Genomic DNA, 16,961 nt, shown 5'->3' with positions numbered 1-16,961 from the left:
ACTGGATGGATGGTTGTGTAGGGGGTATTGTTCATTGAGAAAGAAGTTCAGGGAGTACGCCACTATATCATCCATTAAATTTCATTTTAAAGTTACTGGACATGTAAAATGAGCAAGACCTTTACAATGGAAGAAAAGACAACTTTTCATTTTATCCAAAGCTTTTACTCCCACACTCAAAACACTTAAAAAAAAAAATTCCCTTCCCCAGACTTGAAAAACCAAAGCCAAACCAAAAAACTACAAACTAGAAACAAGATTAGAATACCTGGTTTATTGGGAAAATTCCATAATGAAAACAGTTGCTTATCCTTCAACTAACAAAATAATAATTTGTGATATAAAATGAATTGGTTTTCATTATGAAAGTACAAATGGTACAAAAATAATAATTCATGTGATATATATTTGCTATTTAGAGAAATTCACATCCCTGAATTCTCCTATTGCATGTTTTACATCAGATATTTTAAATCTGTTGACCAAGGAAGACCAGGTTTTTAACACTATGCTTTTGCTTACAGTTGCAATCTATTGGAAGCTGTATTGGAAGTGTCTCTATGATCAGAGCCCAGTTAAACCTGCATTGGCAATTCAAGCCACTTTTCTGTTAAATCTGTTTACCTTTACTGCACAATATAAGCATATCTGTCGAGCCATGCTAAATTACAACTGGTACACATTTTAATCCAGTCTACACTGGCCCTGATCACATGGACACAAAACAGTACATATTTATTATTATAGCATTTTCCCACACCCAGTCCTATAAACCACTTAAAAGAGAAAATTCCATCTTAACATTTCACTACAAAAGGAGTCCTTACTACTGCCATAGACTTTGGCCATGAAAGAGTACTTTCCCAGATGACTTATCAAGTTCATGTGAGGCTAACAAAAAGTCAAGATATTAATTGGAAGTTCTCATAAATGATATACACTTAGGAGACTGTTTTACTTTTCTTAAACAGCTTAAGGCTTGGAAAAAAAATTATTTTTTGTATTTCTCTTACAATATTTGGTCACTGTCTATTTTTATCAGTATCTCCTTTTCTTTAACCCTAATTAGACCCAGCTCATACCACCTGGGAAAGATACAAATGTGATCGGATTACTTCAATCTTTGAAATTTTCTCATTTTTACCTTATAAAGTGGCAAATTTCCTATCACTGTTCTTTTATAAATGCAGTATAAATGGTATGATACATATAAGGCAATACTGTATGTCATAGGTAACTAGTTAAAAGAAGTCAATTCTACAAAACATATAAAAGATGAATATGAAACTATTATGCCATTTAAGAAATATTTTTTTCCAAAATTATTTTAGCATTCTGACTAGTTTATTTAAAGGAACACTGGTCCCCAATTAGATTCAATGTTATAGGAAAACAGTTTCTTCCTCTGGAATCCATTGTGGCAGCAGAGATGTCTTCCACTCACTCCTGAACTTAGGCGGACGTATAGAAGTACCTGGGCTTGGCATTGCCCAGGAGGTCATCTTCGTAGTTCGGGAGGCAACAGAAGAAGAAGGCACAGCCAATCAGGATAATTGTGGCTGCCCACCCAAAGCCATAGGCCCAGTTATAGATGTAGGTGACAAGAGCATTGGCATGAAGGTTGAAGGTCTGTGTGTACTTCACTGGGTAAATTACCAGCGAGATGATCTGGAACACAGCTAAAGGGAAGAAAAAAATCCCAGTGTATGAATACATGGTAGCAGCAGATTAACTCCCTCTTCCACAAAGTTTTTGCTTTAAATTAAGTCTTAAATCCAACTGACCAACACCAGTGAAAGGGATTGGGGGAATCCAGTTAATCATGACCCAACAAAGGTTATTGCCTGTTGTGGGTAAAAAGATAGTTCTACTGAGTGGAATACTAAATATAGGACAGACAGACAGACAGAAAACAACTAGAGAATCACATGTGTAAGCATTACATATACTAAAGTAAAAAGTGAGAAACTGTATACAATAGAAAGGACAGCAGAGTTTGACTTTTAACCTTTGTATTTCCTATGCCAAATATATAGGCAATATTTTAGTGTTAGCAGATATAATATAGATATCTGCATATAAACATGCAGATACACACATATGACTCAGAGGTGATAGTCAATAGTACATATTTGGAATATCCATTCAATAAATGACTAAGTGAACAACAAACTAGTGTTATGAATGGTTCATGTGAAGAATCACTAGAAAAGTCTACAGAAGAATCTGAAGGCTAAATAGAAATGGAGAGGTGGAGGGTATGGAGAAGAACATTCCAGCCTGGGGGGAGGAAATAAAAGGAAGACTATCACAGTGCTTCCGGGAAGTGTAAGAGGGAAAACACAGGTCAAGCAGATTTTTCTACTCTTTAGTATGAAACCTATTATTACAATTATTACCAATCATTGGTTCAACATTTTAGGCAACTTTGAAAACAGAACTTTGTTCTTCTATGCTTTTTCAATGATGATGCCTAATTCTATAAAGCTATAGTGAGTGTATACATGCTATCCTATGTTCTGCATTTTCTAAAATTTAATATTTCATATGTACATTGCCACGTCAAAGGGTATGAACAGATTTTAGTTCTTTTCACATTAAAGCATGACTTTCTGCAAAGAGAAACCAGCTGGTTATGCCCCCAGGAATGTAGTACACTACCATTTTTTTCTTTCATCTTAATTTTTTTTACTAGCTTCACAGATGTACCCAAAAGTAGTTTTTTTTCTTTTTCTTTTTTCAATTGCTAGAAAAATTGTAGATATTTCCACGTCTTGATTTGTTGCTTTTATTTCTGAATCCAACCACAATGATCCTCTTCTCTGATGATTTATGAAGGGGGATCTTGTTGAGATCTTAAATATTTCTCTGCTACTTATATACTTTGCTTACATACTTTGAATGGCAAACTGTTACTAGTTAAGCTTGTCATTTACTGCAAAATCCTATGTAAGACACACAAATAGTCCTTCTCTATGTTGTTCTCTAATTTGCCCAGGAATAAATGTCAAATAGTGTGTGTTTTGTTTCATCATACATGAAATTCTTATGACTTAGATCAAATTCTGCAAAATCTAAATTGTATCAATATTTAATTTTTCTATTTTAACCCAACAACATTTGCATTTATAATTAAAAATCACTGTTCCTGTGAAATATATTTTAAGAATCAAGGTAGATCTTATTAAACATGATCACCACTAAAAATGCATTAAGATTTTTAGACCTTTTATTCTTCTATAAAAGGTTCCCATTCTACGTGTCTAAAGGAGATGACTATGAAGTTGTGAAATGAGAACAGAGGATTAAGCAGGACCATTAAACTGCTGATATGTTCAAGCTTACTGGAACCAGTTTTCTGTACAATAACTCTTGCACCCTGTCAACTTGAGATGGCCATTACTAGATCTTAATGTTTTAACATTGAGATGATAAGAGTTTAACTAGAAATTTTTTTAAGTTGTAAATTACATACAATATACTTATCAGTTCAATCATTTCTCAAGTGTATGATTCAGTGGCATTAAATACATTCGTGATATTGTGCAACCATCACCACTATCTTATAGTTAAAATTTTTTCAACATCTCCCACATAAACCATAGCTATCTATTATCCCCTCCCTGATAAACAGATCAGCCTTCCAACTCTACTCTGCTTTCTTTCTCTAAGAATTTGCCTACTCCTGGTAACACATATAAATGGAATCATAAAATATCTGTCCTTTTTTTTTAAAAAAAAAAGATTTATTTTTATTTATGCATATAAGAACTGAGGTGTAGGGGAGAGATGAGGGGAGTGAGAGGATTCACCAGAGACAGAGTGGGGAGCAGAACAGGCAGATCTACCGAAATACACTGCTGAGGGGAGCAATGGGCAAGACAGGAGAGGTCTGCTGTGCCATGTGGGTTAGCTCCCTGGCCAGGGAGTGAACTTGTGCTGCTAGGTGATAGCTTGGTAGTACTCAGACTATAACCCCTGAGCCACCAGGGAGGCCCAAATATCTGTCCTTGTATGTCAAGCTTGCTTGTCTTAGCAAAATGCTTTCTTGTTCGCACATATTTACTCTGAGTCCCAGCTCTGAGCATGACTATGTTTCCTGTGCCCCTGGCATTGACTCTCTGCTGCCCTGAGCCAATTCCAGACCTGACCCCTCCCGAGGGTCCAACATTGACTACAGAAAACCCTTCCAGGACCCACCCCAGCTTAAGATCTCAAACCTTCTTCAACAAGTGAAATGGTTCAGGGATTTTCTAATCCTCTTAGCATGGGGCCTGCCCTGGGACTACTTTGATGGGGACACTGCCCCATCAAGACTGACACAGCCCTAGGCCCTCAGGGTAGAGGTGTCACTGAACATTATCAGTGTCAGGTGACTAAACATGGGGTCACCTAAGACCCCACCCAGCATGGAAGGGGGGAAGCTCACTGGGAAGGGGAGCAAAGAATACTATCTGAGATGTCTTAAAACTCATCTCTCTGCTACTTCTGCCCATGGTGATGCATCTTCTCAGAACAGGCCAGGAGGTGTTACTGTCATGGACCTTCCTTGTGGACATTGTGACATTGATGTGCACTGTATGTGTGGATGAGGAATCGCTGACACAGCCTTACCAGCCAGGGCCAGGAGACCACCAATCACTCTCAGGAAGACCAGCATCTGGGGTCCGCAGAGAGCAAAGAAGGAGAGGATGAAACAGATGACCAGGATGATGAAGCCGCAGAAGAGCATGGCGGCGGCCGCCCTTCCCCACGCTGCAGGCAAAAGAACAGCGATTAATGAGACAGATGTGCCAAACTGAAAAATCACTCTCAAAGTATCAACAGTTTTCTTTCTCCCTCTTTCAAATTATATTTGGATGGAAGGACAGTTTTCAACAACACTTAAGTAGCTCCATATTTCAAGGGTAGGAGACCAATAGGCTGCCATGTTGTAATGCTCTCTCCATTCCTAGGCAAATGTTCACCTCTCTGAAGTGAAAGCTAAACTTCATGGAATTACTTCTCATTTAATAAATGGGCTATATGAGCAGGTACATTTAGAGGGTTCACTCGAGCTCTAACACACCACCACCATAACAAATACATTTGCTATTAAGCAATCCAAATTATAATCTCCTTAGGAAATGTTTCAAATACCTTTAGAGGATCTTTATTCTGTATTAATGTTTGGTTCTATGCAAAACTAATCATTGAAAACATAGGACTATGCAGAGGTCTAAAATAAAACAATTTAATTGTAAAGCAGATACGACTTTTTTTTATAACAAGTTAGGTACAAACAACCTTTTAAATTTTTGCCTAGATTTTAACTTCTGAAGGATTCAGAACTTATTGTACCACAGCACTTTATTATTGATATTGGCCCTGAAGCAATCAGGGTGAGGTGGAAATTAAGTTCTAGGTTTGAAGATCTACATGAAAAATTAACAATGATGTAAGAAAATTAATTATAAAATAGCTACATAAGCCCTATGACATTTGACTCCAGACTTGGAGAAAACGGGGGAGCTATGAGACACAGGTTAATGATTCCTGTCCAAAACCCCCACTGCTCACCCCACGCTAGCTTTTTATTTATTTATTTATTTTAAATTTTTTTTATTTTAATATTTCCCATACAATTGCACCACCTCTCTCTGGAGGTTATAACTGATCTTTAGGAACTGCTGCAGGCCAGGCATGAGGCTAACAACACGATGTGCCTTAGCTCACTGACCCCTCACAATGGCTTTTTAATATTATCGTTTCTTCAGGGAAGATGTTATCATATAGTATGGTTTTGAGAATTCAAACAGTCTGCCCATCATCACACAGCTGTAGGAGTTTAAGCAGACTTTGATTTCTAGCCTGACTGAATCCAGAGTAAGACTGTTTGAGATATCATTTACATACCAAAATATGCATTCTGAGTGTACACTTTGGTGGTTTCTACTGTGGTCCCCAAATGTGAGCTCATCACCACTTACCATTCAAAATTTTTTATGTCCCAAACAGAAACCCCACACCTATAACCAGTCACTCCCCATTCCCCTTTCTTTAGCTTCTGGCAACAATTTACCTACTTTCTGTCTTTACACATTTGCCTATTCTGGACATTTCACTTGAAAGGAATCATACTCTATAGGGCATTTCATGACTGTCTTCTTTCACTTCATATGTTTCCAAGGTTCACCCATGTTGCAGCATGATCAGTACATAGGTCCTTTTTATAGCCAAAAAATATTCTATTGTGTGGCATTCCATATTTCATTTATCCCTCCATTCATTCATAACGGCCGAGCACACACTCTTGATTTATTACTCTTTTTTGCATTTTAAAAGGAGAGACATGTGACATCTGCCCTGCTTTCACATGTACTGTGACAAATTACCCTCAATGAATTCTAGGTCATTTGACTGCTCGAAGTCAAACAAAGACATGACAGAAGTGAAAGAGCAAGGGCTGTGAAGCCAGCTGGACCTTGTCTGGCTGCCTCTGCCACCTACGAGCCACTGTTGGTGTGAACATATAACCAGGGTTGAACATGCCTTATTTCAAGGTTATTGTGAGCACGAGAATTCTTGTGTGAGAAGTCATGGAGCTCGCAATTCTCCCACCCTCCCGGTACAGAAAGTTCTTCGTGTTTGCCTAGCTTTTCTCCAATACCTCAAGTTATCATTGATTCTAATCACAAGGTTCGGCACCATCACGAAAGATTGTTCCTAAGTGACCCTCTGTGGGCATAGCTTCACCTATAACCTGCCATAGACAAACCCAAGCTATGACCCCTAGTGCCCTTTTCCAGTTTCCATGCTCTCTCCAAATCTTTCTCCAGATTCCTGAATGACTAGGGCATATAAGTTATTAAGGAGAAGACACATTTTTATAGGTCTCAGAAACTCTAGGTTTTCCCACAAATTACCCCTGAGTGGCCTTGGTCAGGATGGGGCTGAGCCAGTATGTGAGTCGACCAAATTTTGTATCACAGCTTCTATTGCCTTCCTCCAAACTCTCTGGCTCTTCTTGTCAGATCAATGAGAGATTTTAGGGACAAGGGAAAATAGTGAAGTTTTATTTTAGAAATAGAAATAAAGCCAAAAATGGGATATTTAGTCAATCTTCTTTCTCCCTCTTGCCTTGTCCTTCAAGTGAGGAAACTTTCACAAGAGAAGGGACTGCGCTTTGGAAAAAACTTTAATCTGACCAGCTCAAAATGTTGCTTAGAGTCCACACTCAAAATCACCAGAGGTGCTTATTAAAAATACAGATTCTTGTACCTCCCTCCAGACCTGCTAAACCAGGGCTCTAGAATTAGTGGCAGGAATCTGCATTTTCCAGTATTTCTTACATCCAAACTAAAGTTTGCGAAAAACTAAAATTGTTAATTAATCTACACTACCAGAAAGGATCATGTAACTTTCAGTGATGACCCACCACCATGGAGTATAGTTTCATTTTCTACCATTTTGTATGGCCATTGCCATTGTTTAATCAAATCTAATTATTAAATTCAAACAAACAGAAACTGATTTTTCCTCTTAAGCTGAGTTCGCAGGCTGAAACTATGCCATGAAAGGCAATTGATAGATGCGTGCAGAGGGATGTAAACATAATGAAGATCAATTGCACAGCAGAACGTGAGTTTTCAATAAAACATCCTAACCAGGAACATATTTCAATAGCCAAACTTTGACAATCTCAGATGAAGATTTTTAAAGTATAGCTAAATAAATCATGGATGATGGTGCTATAAAGGGTAATAGTGATATTTTTGCCTGTTCAGTGGAGGAAGAGTAATAGAAACAGATCATTGCTATTACTGCTCCCTCCACATTATAGCTAATGTGTAATTTCACATTAGTGAAATTTCTTAGTTCTAAGAACTTGAAAGGAATTAAAAAAAAATACACCAATTCACCTAACGGAAAGCCAAGTAGTAAACATCGACAGAGCATTTTAGAACTTTTCCTAGGCTTTGTTAAATCAACCCACTTCATGTCTTCCTTATTTAAAATGCTGAGCCTAAAGAAAATCAAAATAGAATTAAGCAACACTTTATCTTGAGAAAGGCAGTGTTGGAAGTAGAACCTGTACAACCTGCTCCAGCAGCTTGGAAACACCCACTATGAATCACTTCACTATCATTTCAGACAGAAATCTTGGCATCCTTTTGAAGATCCTGGCTGATGAATAACAAGTAAGGTGACTTCTCACATCAATGACAATTTTGTTTTAAAAATGATGAGCTGGACCCTACCAGAGCTGAGCAGGTTCCTCCCAGCCTGATAGTCTGCCCAAGAAGGGGAAAGATTATGTGGACTTTCCACCGGACTGGTCTCCATGACATACACTTTAAAAAGTTAAAATGAGTCTGTACCTAAGTAACTTTGGTCTCAACTACTCTATGAGTATAAGATCCACAAATCTGCCCAACCCTTTCAGGAGCTATTTATATTTTTATGTAGTACCATAGTCTAAATGAGATCATATTATCAACACCAATGGAAAACATCAGTTTTTTTGGTAACATGTTTATTGATTTACCATTGGCTTATAATACTATATGTTTAGGGACTAGATCTTCCCAATTTGATTTAACTAACACACTGTGCCCACCACCGTAGCTCCAGTACTGTTCACCATTACCCCTCTACCCACTTTCTACTTCCTTCCCACCATATTTCTCTGAGTCTAAAGTTATTTTTGTTGTGGAAAATATCCGTTTTTAAAACATGCCCTTATGCTACTTATGTATGATTCAACAGATGGTCCTTAATTCTTTTTTTTAAGATTATTTATGCATACAAGAACTGGGGTACAGTCCAGAGGTGTGGGGTGTGAGAGGACTCACCAGAGACAGAGTGGGGAACAGAACAGGCAGAATGACCAAAATAGACTGCTGAGGGGAGCAGCGAGTGAGTCAGGAGAGGTCTGCTGCACCATGTGGGTAGCTCCCTGGCCGGGGATCGAACTCGTGCTGCAGTGGCTGCGGATAGCTTCATAGGCTGTGTCTTAATTCCTTGCACCACCAGGGAGGCCCCTGGTCCTTAATTCTTAAAGGCAGAATATCTATTTTTATTTTGAAGACAAGTCTGTCCATTATTATTTTATAGATTGAAGTTTATTCTAACCATGGCTGTGTGTGTGTGTGTGTGTGTGTGTGTAGGAAGATCAGGGAGGATTCTCATAGTCAATTATCATTCTCTGAATTGATGTCACAAAAGCAAATAGTACTTCAGGTAAAGAGATGCTGTGCTCCTCTGTAGGAATTTTTTGGGTGTTTGTTTTGTGTCCTTACGGGAGAATCAAATTGGTGTTTTATATACATAATCTATCATGTCCTCAGTTTACTTTCTAAGTGCACTGGAGAAGGCATGTTATCAAAGAAACCAACAGCATTGTAAATACACTTTAAGTGACAGTCTTTAAAGATCTTTTTAGATGAAGAACAGCTTATCCAATTGTGCTTTTGGTAGCAAGGATTCAACATTAAGTCAACAGCATGAAAACCATTCAAATGTCACTAATAAAATGCTGAAATATTTTAAAGCTTTCTGTATGAGGAAGAATACGATTTTTTTTTTTGCAGTGGTGACATATGAAAATAGAATATCACAAGGCAAATGCCGCTGGGAAAAGACCAGTGAGGTCAACAGATAAAGAAAGGAGCCAAAAAAAATACCTTGAATGTCAAGCTAGAAATCATAAATCAAACTGAAGCTTGTAAAGAGAAAAAAAAATGTTAAGACAAGGAGAACATTGTTAATATTTTTAACACTTGGTAACACTTTAGGACTGTCACTAATACCCCTACCCCAAAGTTAGTATCTTTTAATGCATTTGCTCCATGAATCCTTAACTTCACAGATGGACACAATCTGTGGCCTAGTCCATCACTCAGTGTGCTGCAGTTATCAATTTGTCACCCAGTTAGAGCAGGCTCCCATTCCATGACAAAGATTCCTCTATTAACAATACAGAAGCCCCCATCTAGTGAATCTAACCATTAGATTTCTTCATATTGTTTCTATAAGGTTCTCTACATCATGCACAGGCAGAACTGAACACTGGATAAAGTTAGAGTTAAGAAATAACCAAGATCCCCCGTACAAATAAATATAAGGGGTGGGGTGGGTGTGATGGTATATTCAAACAGACGGCTGCAGTCAATCAGGAGGCAGTGTGCAGTACTGTGGGCCAGGGCTCTGAGCCGCAATGGTGCTTGGGACTCTGAGGAAGAGGGATCTGAGACATGGAATGCCCAGCAACCTCTCAGATAATGCTGATGCTGGTGGTCTCTGCTACTTTGAGCACAACTTCTAACAGCCTCCCCAAAAATCTATATAGAAAGAAGTGATTTTGCAGAAATTTTTGAAGGCAGTAAAAGAGAGGCATAAGGGAGCAATGGCAGAGTCCCAGGAAGAGCATTCCACCGCGGGTGTGAGATTCCTTACCCGCACTCCATTTGCTCCTGAAACTGAGCCAGATGATAACCACTGACCAATGTGCTTCCACAAGGCTGTGATGCTTTACCCCTTATGGTCTTGTAGTGTAGGAGTGGGGAAGCCAGCGGACATAGGTAGGTGGGAAAACAATACTATTCCTTGAAATCAGACTAGATAACTAGAATCTGCTCTCAAGTCTTTGAAAGCTGGACAGATGGAAGGAAGATGGAAAGTAGAATTTACAGGGACGCTCATGGCAGTCCCACTGGTAAAAGAGAAGTACCGTTAAACAAATAGCTTTGTTCAGGCCCTGAATTAAGTTGGGTAAAGGAAAGCAGGTTGGATCTATTGGTCATGGGTGTCTTGATGAGGGTGGAGAAAGTAGGATCAGGTGTGTTCTTTGTTTTTAATTGCAGTAACATTATTTTGCAATGTTGTGTCTTCTTATTCCTTCCTAATCTAATAATCTAGAAGTTTGTGCCCATTTATTGTGCAGAAATAAATCAGGTCTCAAAAAAGGGATGGAGGCTCTTGGGTGATGACTGCTAAATGCAACAAATGTGGAGTCTATTGGGCTAGATCACTGGTTTTTAGAGTTCAATATTTTATGTGAATATATACACTTTTATATATTATATATAATTTATATTTATATAATAATTTATATAATTTATTTATAAATATATAATAATTATAAAAGTCAACTGAAAGTAACTTTTAATTTTGTTACATAGGGACGTGAACATGTGACCACAGAGAGAACTCACAATCCGAAATGAAGTCCTTTAAGTTGAATTTAACCTAATGACCACCTAATAATTTCATATTTTTCTTAATTCTTATATACTTAAGAACTACAAATAACAAATAACCTAAGAACTACAAATAACTACAAATAACAAATGTCTCATATATTCTGATTCTTTGACTTATACAAGGCTGATTTCATGTTGAAAAATATATTTTTTAACATGAAAAATTAAAGTGTGTCTTGGGTAAAACTGGGGCTCCACACTTCTGAGATTGATCCAAGGCAAGTGCTCCCCCACTCAGCCATACTGATGCCCCATATTTGTTCTCAGTGCATAAATTCATCTCCATTATTCTCCACCCAGGCAAGTTGGAGCTTGCTTGGGATTAGATGGGTGATGTTTAAAAGAGCCTCCTAATGTATTTATTCATTCTTCAAACTGAAACAGAGGGTGCCAGCAGTTAAAAAATAGCATGCAAAATCCTGCATTCAAATTTAATTTTGCATTTTATTTACATTTGAAATTTGAATGATCATTTCATATGTTTATGTCTAGATATTCTTTTCATGTTTTGACAGTGAAGATCATGTAAAAGAAAATATTCAGTGTATAATTGGATTCATTTATGAGGAAAAATGAGACACTATAGTAATCCACAATTATTTTTTAAAACTATCAATAACAGTGAAGAATATTGTTTTACATAATTTGAAGGAGCTATTTCGCTTTATCAAAACATCTGCATTACTTTGTATTATTGCCAGGAATAGCCAAGCTTTAATACCAAAATGAGCAGACTAATGTTCAGAATATCAACTGATAACAGATGGTCAAGCATTTTCTGATTAAAAAGTCTACTTTCTTAAGAGTTACACATATAAATCATAGTCTCCACTTCCTAGTACTTATCAAGAAGTTTTTTGTACAAGTACACACTGAATTCTCTACATGGAGACATTACTTAATGAGAGCCATCCTTACTGCTGGTTACCCAAGATATTATTTGTACATAAGTGGGAGCATGGTAAACTGCTTGCTGCATTCTAGGTAAAAGACCACCTCTTGTCCATGTTTTCAGCAAGACTTTCTTGAGTTTATCTAAAAATCTCCAATCTGGAGATGCCTATACAATCTCCCTACAATGTAGGAGTAGATCTACACCTGGGAGGAAAACCAGCCAAGACTCATGGCCAGCAGATGGGGTGGAAGTGAAATAAATACGTCAGCTCACCTTGACTGTAATGGCCAGGGAAGGCCTCTATCCATAATCGTCTTCCCACCGTCACCTCATGACTGTGGATCCTGGATTCAGGATGTGATTCTAGGCTAGGTCTCAACCAAAGCCGCGTCTAACATATTATGGGCATTTAATTATTTTTGCAAAGATCAGAGGAATAATTAAAATGGGATGTTAAGGCCACCACCCATTCATGAAAATCACAATGAAGGTAGTCATAGATTTTCGAAGACTCACTTGGAAAACCGAACCTTACCAAAACCAATTTTTCTATCAAATTGAAACCTAAATGATACACGAATCAGTCTTTTTCTTTACACTTCTATCTCATTAAAAAATTAAGCACACGGCGAAACAAAACATGCCTACTTTTTCCACATACAAAGCACTGTGTATCAGTCTGAGGTTGGAAAAGCCACACCCAAGAAGGTGAGTTCATCCTAAAATCAAGAGAAATAAAAACTGCATTGTCCTGTTTCAGGGCTAGGTGACGGCAAGCCTGGCAGGTCAGGTCATGTCTAGCGTTGATCCCGTTTCTGCCAGCACATTCTGCCAAGGGCACACTCTCCCACTGGCAGCCTAACGTTCTCCCTTGGATTTCTGAGTACTCCTTTAGTCTGCATTAAGCCTTTGGACTGAGGCATGATTGTCAAAGTCTGTTTTAAAACATACACGATTAAGCAGATCTGTTAAGTTCTAGTTGAGTTACATTATTTCAAAGAGATCAATTCCCTTTAAAAAACTAAAATTCAAACCACTCTGGACATAGTGTTTGTATCTTAAACACAGACTTTTAAGGAAAGCAGAGGAATTTCACACAGTCTTTACATTTTATTACCAGATAAGGAGGACCATGCCTCCTTTGGGGAGGAGGTATTTCTTGGTGGGAACCTCCAAACCCTTTGAGTTGATAGGACAGAACACTAAGCCCCTGAGGCAGGGCTGCAGAACCACAAAGCAGCAGGGGTAAGCCCTGGCACATTCAGAGACAGCAAGGTACACATTCAGAGACAGCAGGGAATGACAAAAGTCAGAGTGGCCTTTTTCTCAATTTAAAACTACTGAACTCAGTTGGTTAGACCCCATTCTGTGGGGAATTTGGATTTTAACTTCAGATTTTCCTTATACTTAAACCCGCCACTGTCCCATCCCCCAACACTTCAATAATCACAATAGACCCTTTTCCCCAGTTCTTCACATCTACCCATAAGGGATGGGGGTGGGTGGAATGGGGTGACTGTTGTTGGGGGTGGGAGTTAGGAGATGGGGGTGGGGGAGTAGATCAGACAAGAATTTGCTCCTGGAGTCACGTCCCCAGCAAGCGAAGCACCAAGGCTTCCTCCATGCTGGAAAAATAAATACTCCTCAGCAATATATTACATTTGTCAATTCAGCTGCCTTTCACTGGTGTAGATGTGTTTGATTTGGGGATTTCAGGTCAGATTACAATAAATAAGCACTCTAAACAGCAATGCTGAGCTTCAGGCACAAATAAAAGAGAACAAGAGCTAACCCGATGCCTAAAATACTGCAGTGTCTCAGTCATAACTGCTGGAGCTGTGAATGACAGAGCGCTTTTTGGTGGAGAAAGTTTCTTTCATTAAGTCCAAGTTAAATGGACTCAACGAAGTCAGGGAAGGAAGGTCGTTTAATCTTTACATTTCAATCCTAAGAACCAGAGCAGAGGTGTGGGAAGACTATTAGTAGGTCCCCAAGAAAATATACCTTCTTCACTAAACCTTTTTCAACGGCTGAAATGACCTTCTGAAGGTAACAAAAAGACCCTACAAAAACACAGCTAGAAGTAGGGCCCTGTTTCTGCAGTGTTGAGCCTGGTTTGGGCCACTTAAAGCTTCAGGTGTGAAACATGTTTTTTGTTTTTTTGGGTTTTTTTTGTAATTGTCAAACTCTGCGTATTTAGAATTGAAATTCTTCCTTCAGACTGCCCTCAAATTAGGGGAAACAGACCAGAAATTGCAGTACAATAGTGGCAAAATGTAATCAAAAACATTCCATTTTACCTGTAAAGAAGCCAGTCAGAGACATAACATCATTTGACTAAAATCACATAGATACTTGGGTGAGGATCCTGAATAAACCCAGGTCCCCCTGACCATAGTCAGACCCTTGGACACCCAGTGGCTGCAGAGGACCCGGCGTTCCTAGGGCGTTCCTAGGGCGCAGGCACCAGCCGGGCGGCACCCGGAGGGCTTCCCGGAGGCGGCGGCACTCACCGTATTCCATGAGACTCTCGCAGCCATCTTCTCGCGACCCGCTGCCGCCGCCCTCATGAAAGCATCGCCACCAGAGTGAGGACGTCTGGATGTGGTCGCTCGACTGCAGCCAGCCGCGGCCCGCCAGGGCGATGATGTCGAAGGCGATGGCGCAGAGCAGGAGCAGGGGCAGGATCCACCTGCAGCGCTCGCAGGCCAGGCCGCAGCGCAGCATGTCGACGGGCGGGCGCGGAGAGAGGAGCGCGCGGGCGGGCGGGCGGCGGCGGAGAGTGGCGGGCGAGCGCGGGCCGCGCCACAAAAGGGAAGCGGCTGCGGGAGGCGGCTCCCAAGGGACGCGGGCCGGGCCGGGCCGGGCGCGGGGGCGCGGCGCCAGGGCCCCACCTGGATTCCGGTGACTCACCGCGCGCCGCCCCGACCTGCCCCGCCGGGCTGGGGCGCGCTCCGGGAGGGCGGGGAGAGGCTCGGGTTGCACGGGGCGGGGCCGCTGTAACCCGGGCCGGAGCGGGGCGCACCGCCGCCCTGGGGCCTGGAGGGGTGTCAGGGCCTGCCCCTCGGGGCGGGGGCGAGGGGTGTCAGACCTGCCTTGCGTCCCCCTGCGCTTCTCCAGGGGGCAGCCGCATCCCCCCGCCTCTGGATCCTCTCACCCCAAACGTTTTTCTTCTCAGTGATTAGACATATGCACGTTTAATGTGCGCAACACCAAGGAGACACGCAGCCCTCGGCGACTGAGAGGGTCTGACTGGCAACCATAGCATATTTCAGGGTCCAGCACTTTGAGGCAGGGGTTCGGGTCCTCCGCTGTGCGCAGCTTGCAGTGCGATCCACGCGTGGACCGAGCCCAGAAGCGTGTTCCTGACCCTCCCAGACAAGGGCGGGCACTTCCTCTGAGATGCCGCCCTTGGACTTTGGACTAGGCTCGTTCGCTTATTTATTTGCATGCCTGTCATTCTCTCAGGCCCGCGAATTGACAGCAGAGGCCGGGTTTTATCTTTGTCTCCCCGTTACCTAGCATGTGGCCGAGCTCATAGACATTTTATGGATTGACGCATGGAATTAGAGGAAGGCGCAGTTCTGACTCAGAAGCCAATACCTGGCTTCCTCTGGTAATGTCACATCCTGTCTGCTGCAGTGCACACTTCACACTCTGGGTTACTATCTGGGGTATCTCCAAATAAAAACCACGTATCTACATGCAACCAGCTCCTCGAATCCCTCCTCCAGTGTCTTTGCCCTGCTTTGTCACCACCAGTCTCCTGAGGTGTGGCAGGAGGGTGGTGGCAGCTGCTGGGGCCCTGAGGAGAAACTGGTTCCCAGTGCCCCACCCCTCCAAGGCCTCCTGCCAACCATGAAAAACGTCCAGTAAGTCATATATTACCTTGTGTCTCCAAAGATTTCTTCTGAGCCCCTTACTTTTCCCATTAACTTTATATAAAAGGAGTGGAGCTACTTAGCAAGCTTTAAAATTTAGGTCTCTGTAATTCAGTTTGGTACTCTCCAGAGAAACAATACTACTTTGTTTCATGCAGTTCACTGGCAGTTTCTAAGGATGCATGAAAGTACTGAGAAAGCTCCTGAAACCACATGAAAAAATTTCCCCAACCTTCATTTTACATCAATCAAGTTCAAAATTTGAAGCAAATATTTTTACTTTCAAAGAACAGCAACTAGGATGGTGCATTAACTGCAGACAGCGTGGATCATATGAAGGAAATGACTTTGAGGGTTTTCAAAAGCAGTGATAATATTTGCTTAATTAGCTATGAATAATGTGTTTGAGGGTAAAAGCCTCTTATCTATAGACCAGATAGAGTACTCACATGAGTTAAGTGGTTTCAGACAAAATAAGAGTTTTGTTGCTGTCTTAATAGCTCTGAATAATTTTGGATGAGGTGTAATTTTTTCTTATTCCAGTAGATTCGAGGCAAAGGGCCTATAAGTGTAATGATTAATGGTTGTGATGGATGATGATGGTGTTGGTGACGGTTTTCACGTTAATAAAATTGGAAAGAGACCTTTTATGGTTATAAGGAGAAAATTATATATATGACTACTAACTGTACATCACTAAATTGTCCTAGGAAATGTGATCATTCACTTCAGCCACCTTAGTAAAATGACAGATTACAAGGGGTGGTAGACAGTTGGCTAGTTCCCCCTGCTGGAGAACATAGGGATTGCAGAGCGCTTGACAATAAAAAGGCTACCTCAGATTTTATTATTAGAAATCGAGGGGCAGAGTTGAAGTTATTAAAAAAAACAAAACAGTACACTAAATCCTCACGAATTGGCTCTTAGAAACCTCAACTTTAT

General features: G+C 40.5%; 1 protein-coding gene across 1 annotated transcript; it reads right to left on the bottom strand.

The window, feature by feature from the left end:
- Positions 1–1,452: 1,452 nt before the first annotated feature.
- PERP (p53 apoptosis effector related to PMP22) lies at positions 1,453–14,865 on the bottom strand (the record flags this gene model as incomplete). Its single annotated transcript, XM_084228101.1, has 3 exons — positions 1,453–1,679; positions 4,615–4,755; positions 14,652–14,865. The coding sequence occupies 3 exons, from the start codon at positions 14,863–14,865 to the stop codon at positions 1,453–1,455; spliced, it is 582 nt and encodes a 193-aa protein (XP_084084227.1).
- Positions 14,866–16,961: the final 2,096 nt, after the last annotated feature.

The sequence above is a fragment of the Talpa europaea genome (genome assembly GCF_964194135.1).
Source record: "Talpa europaea genome assembly, chromosome: 2".
NCBI classification, from domain to species: domain Eukaryota; kingdom Metazoa; phylum Chordata; class Mammalia; order Eulipotyphla; family Talpidae; genus Talpa; species Talpa europaea.
Note: the sequence above shows the minus strand (reverse complement) of the source record. Positions and strands in the feature narration are given on the sequence as shown.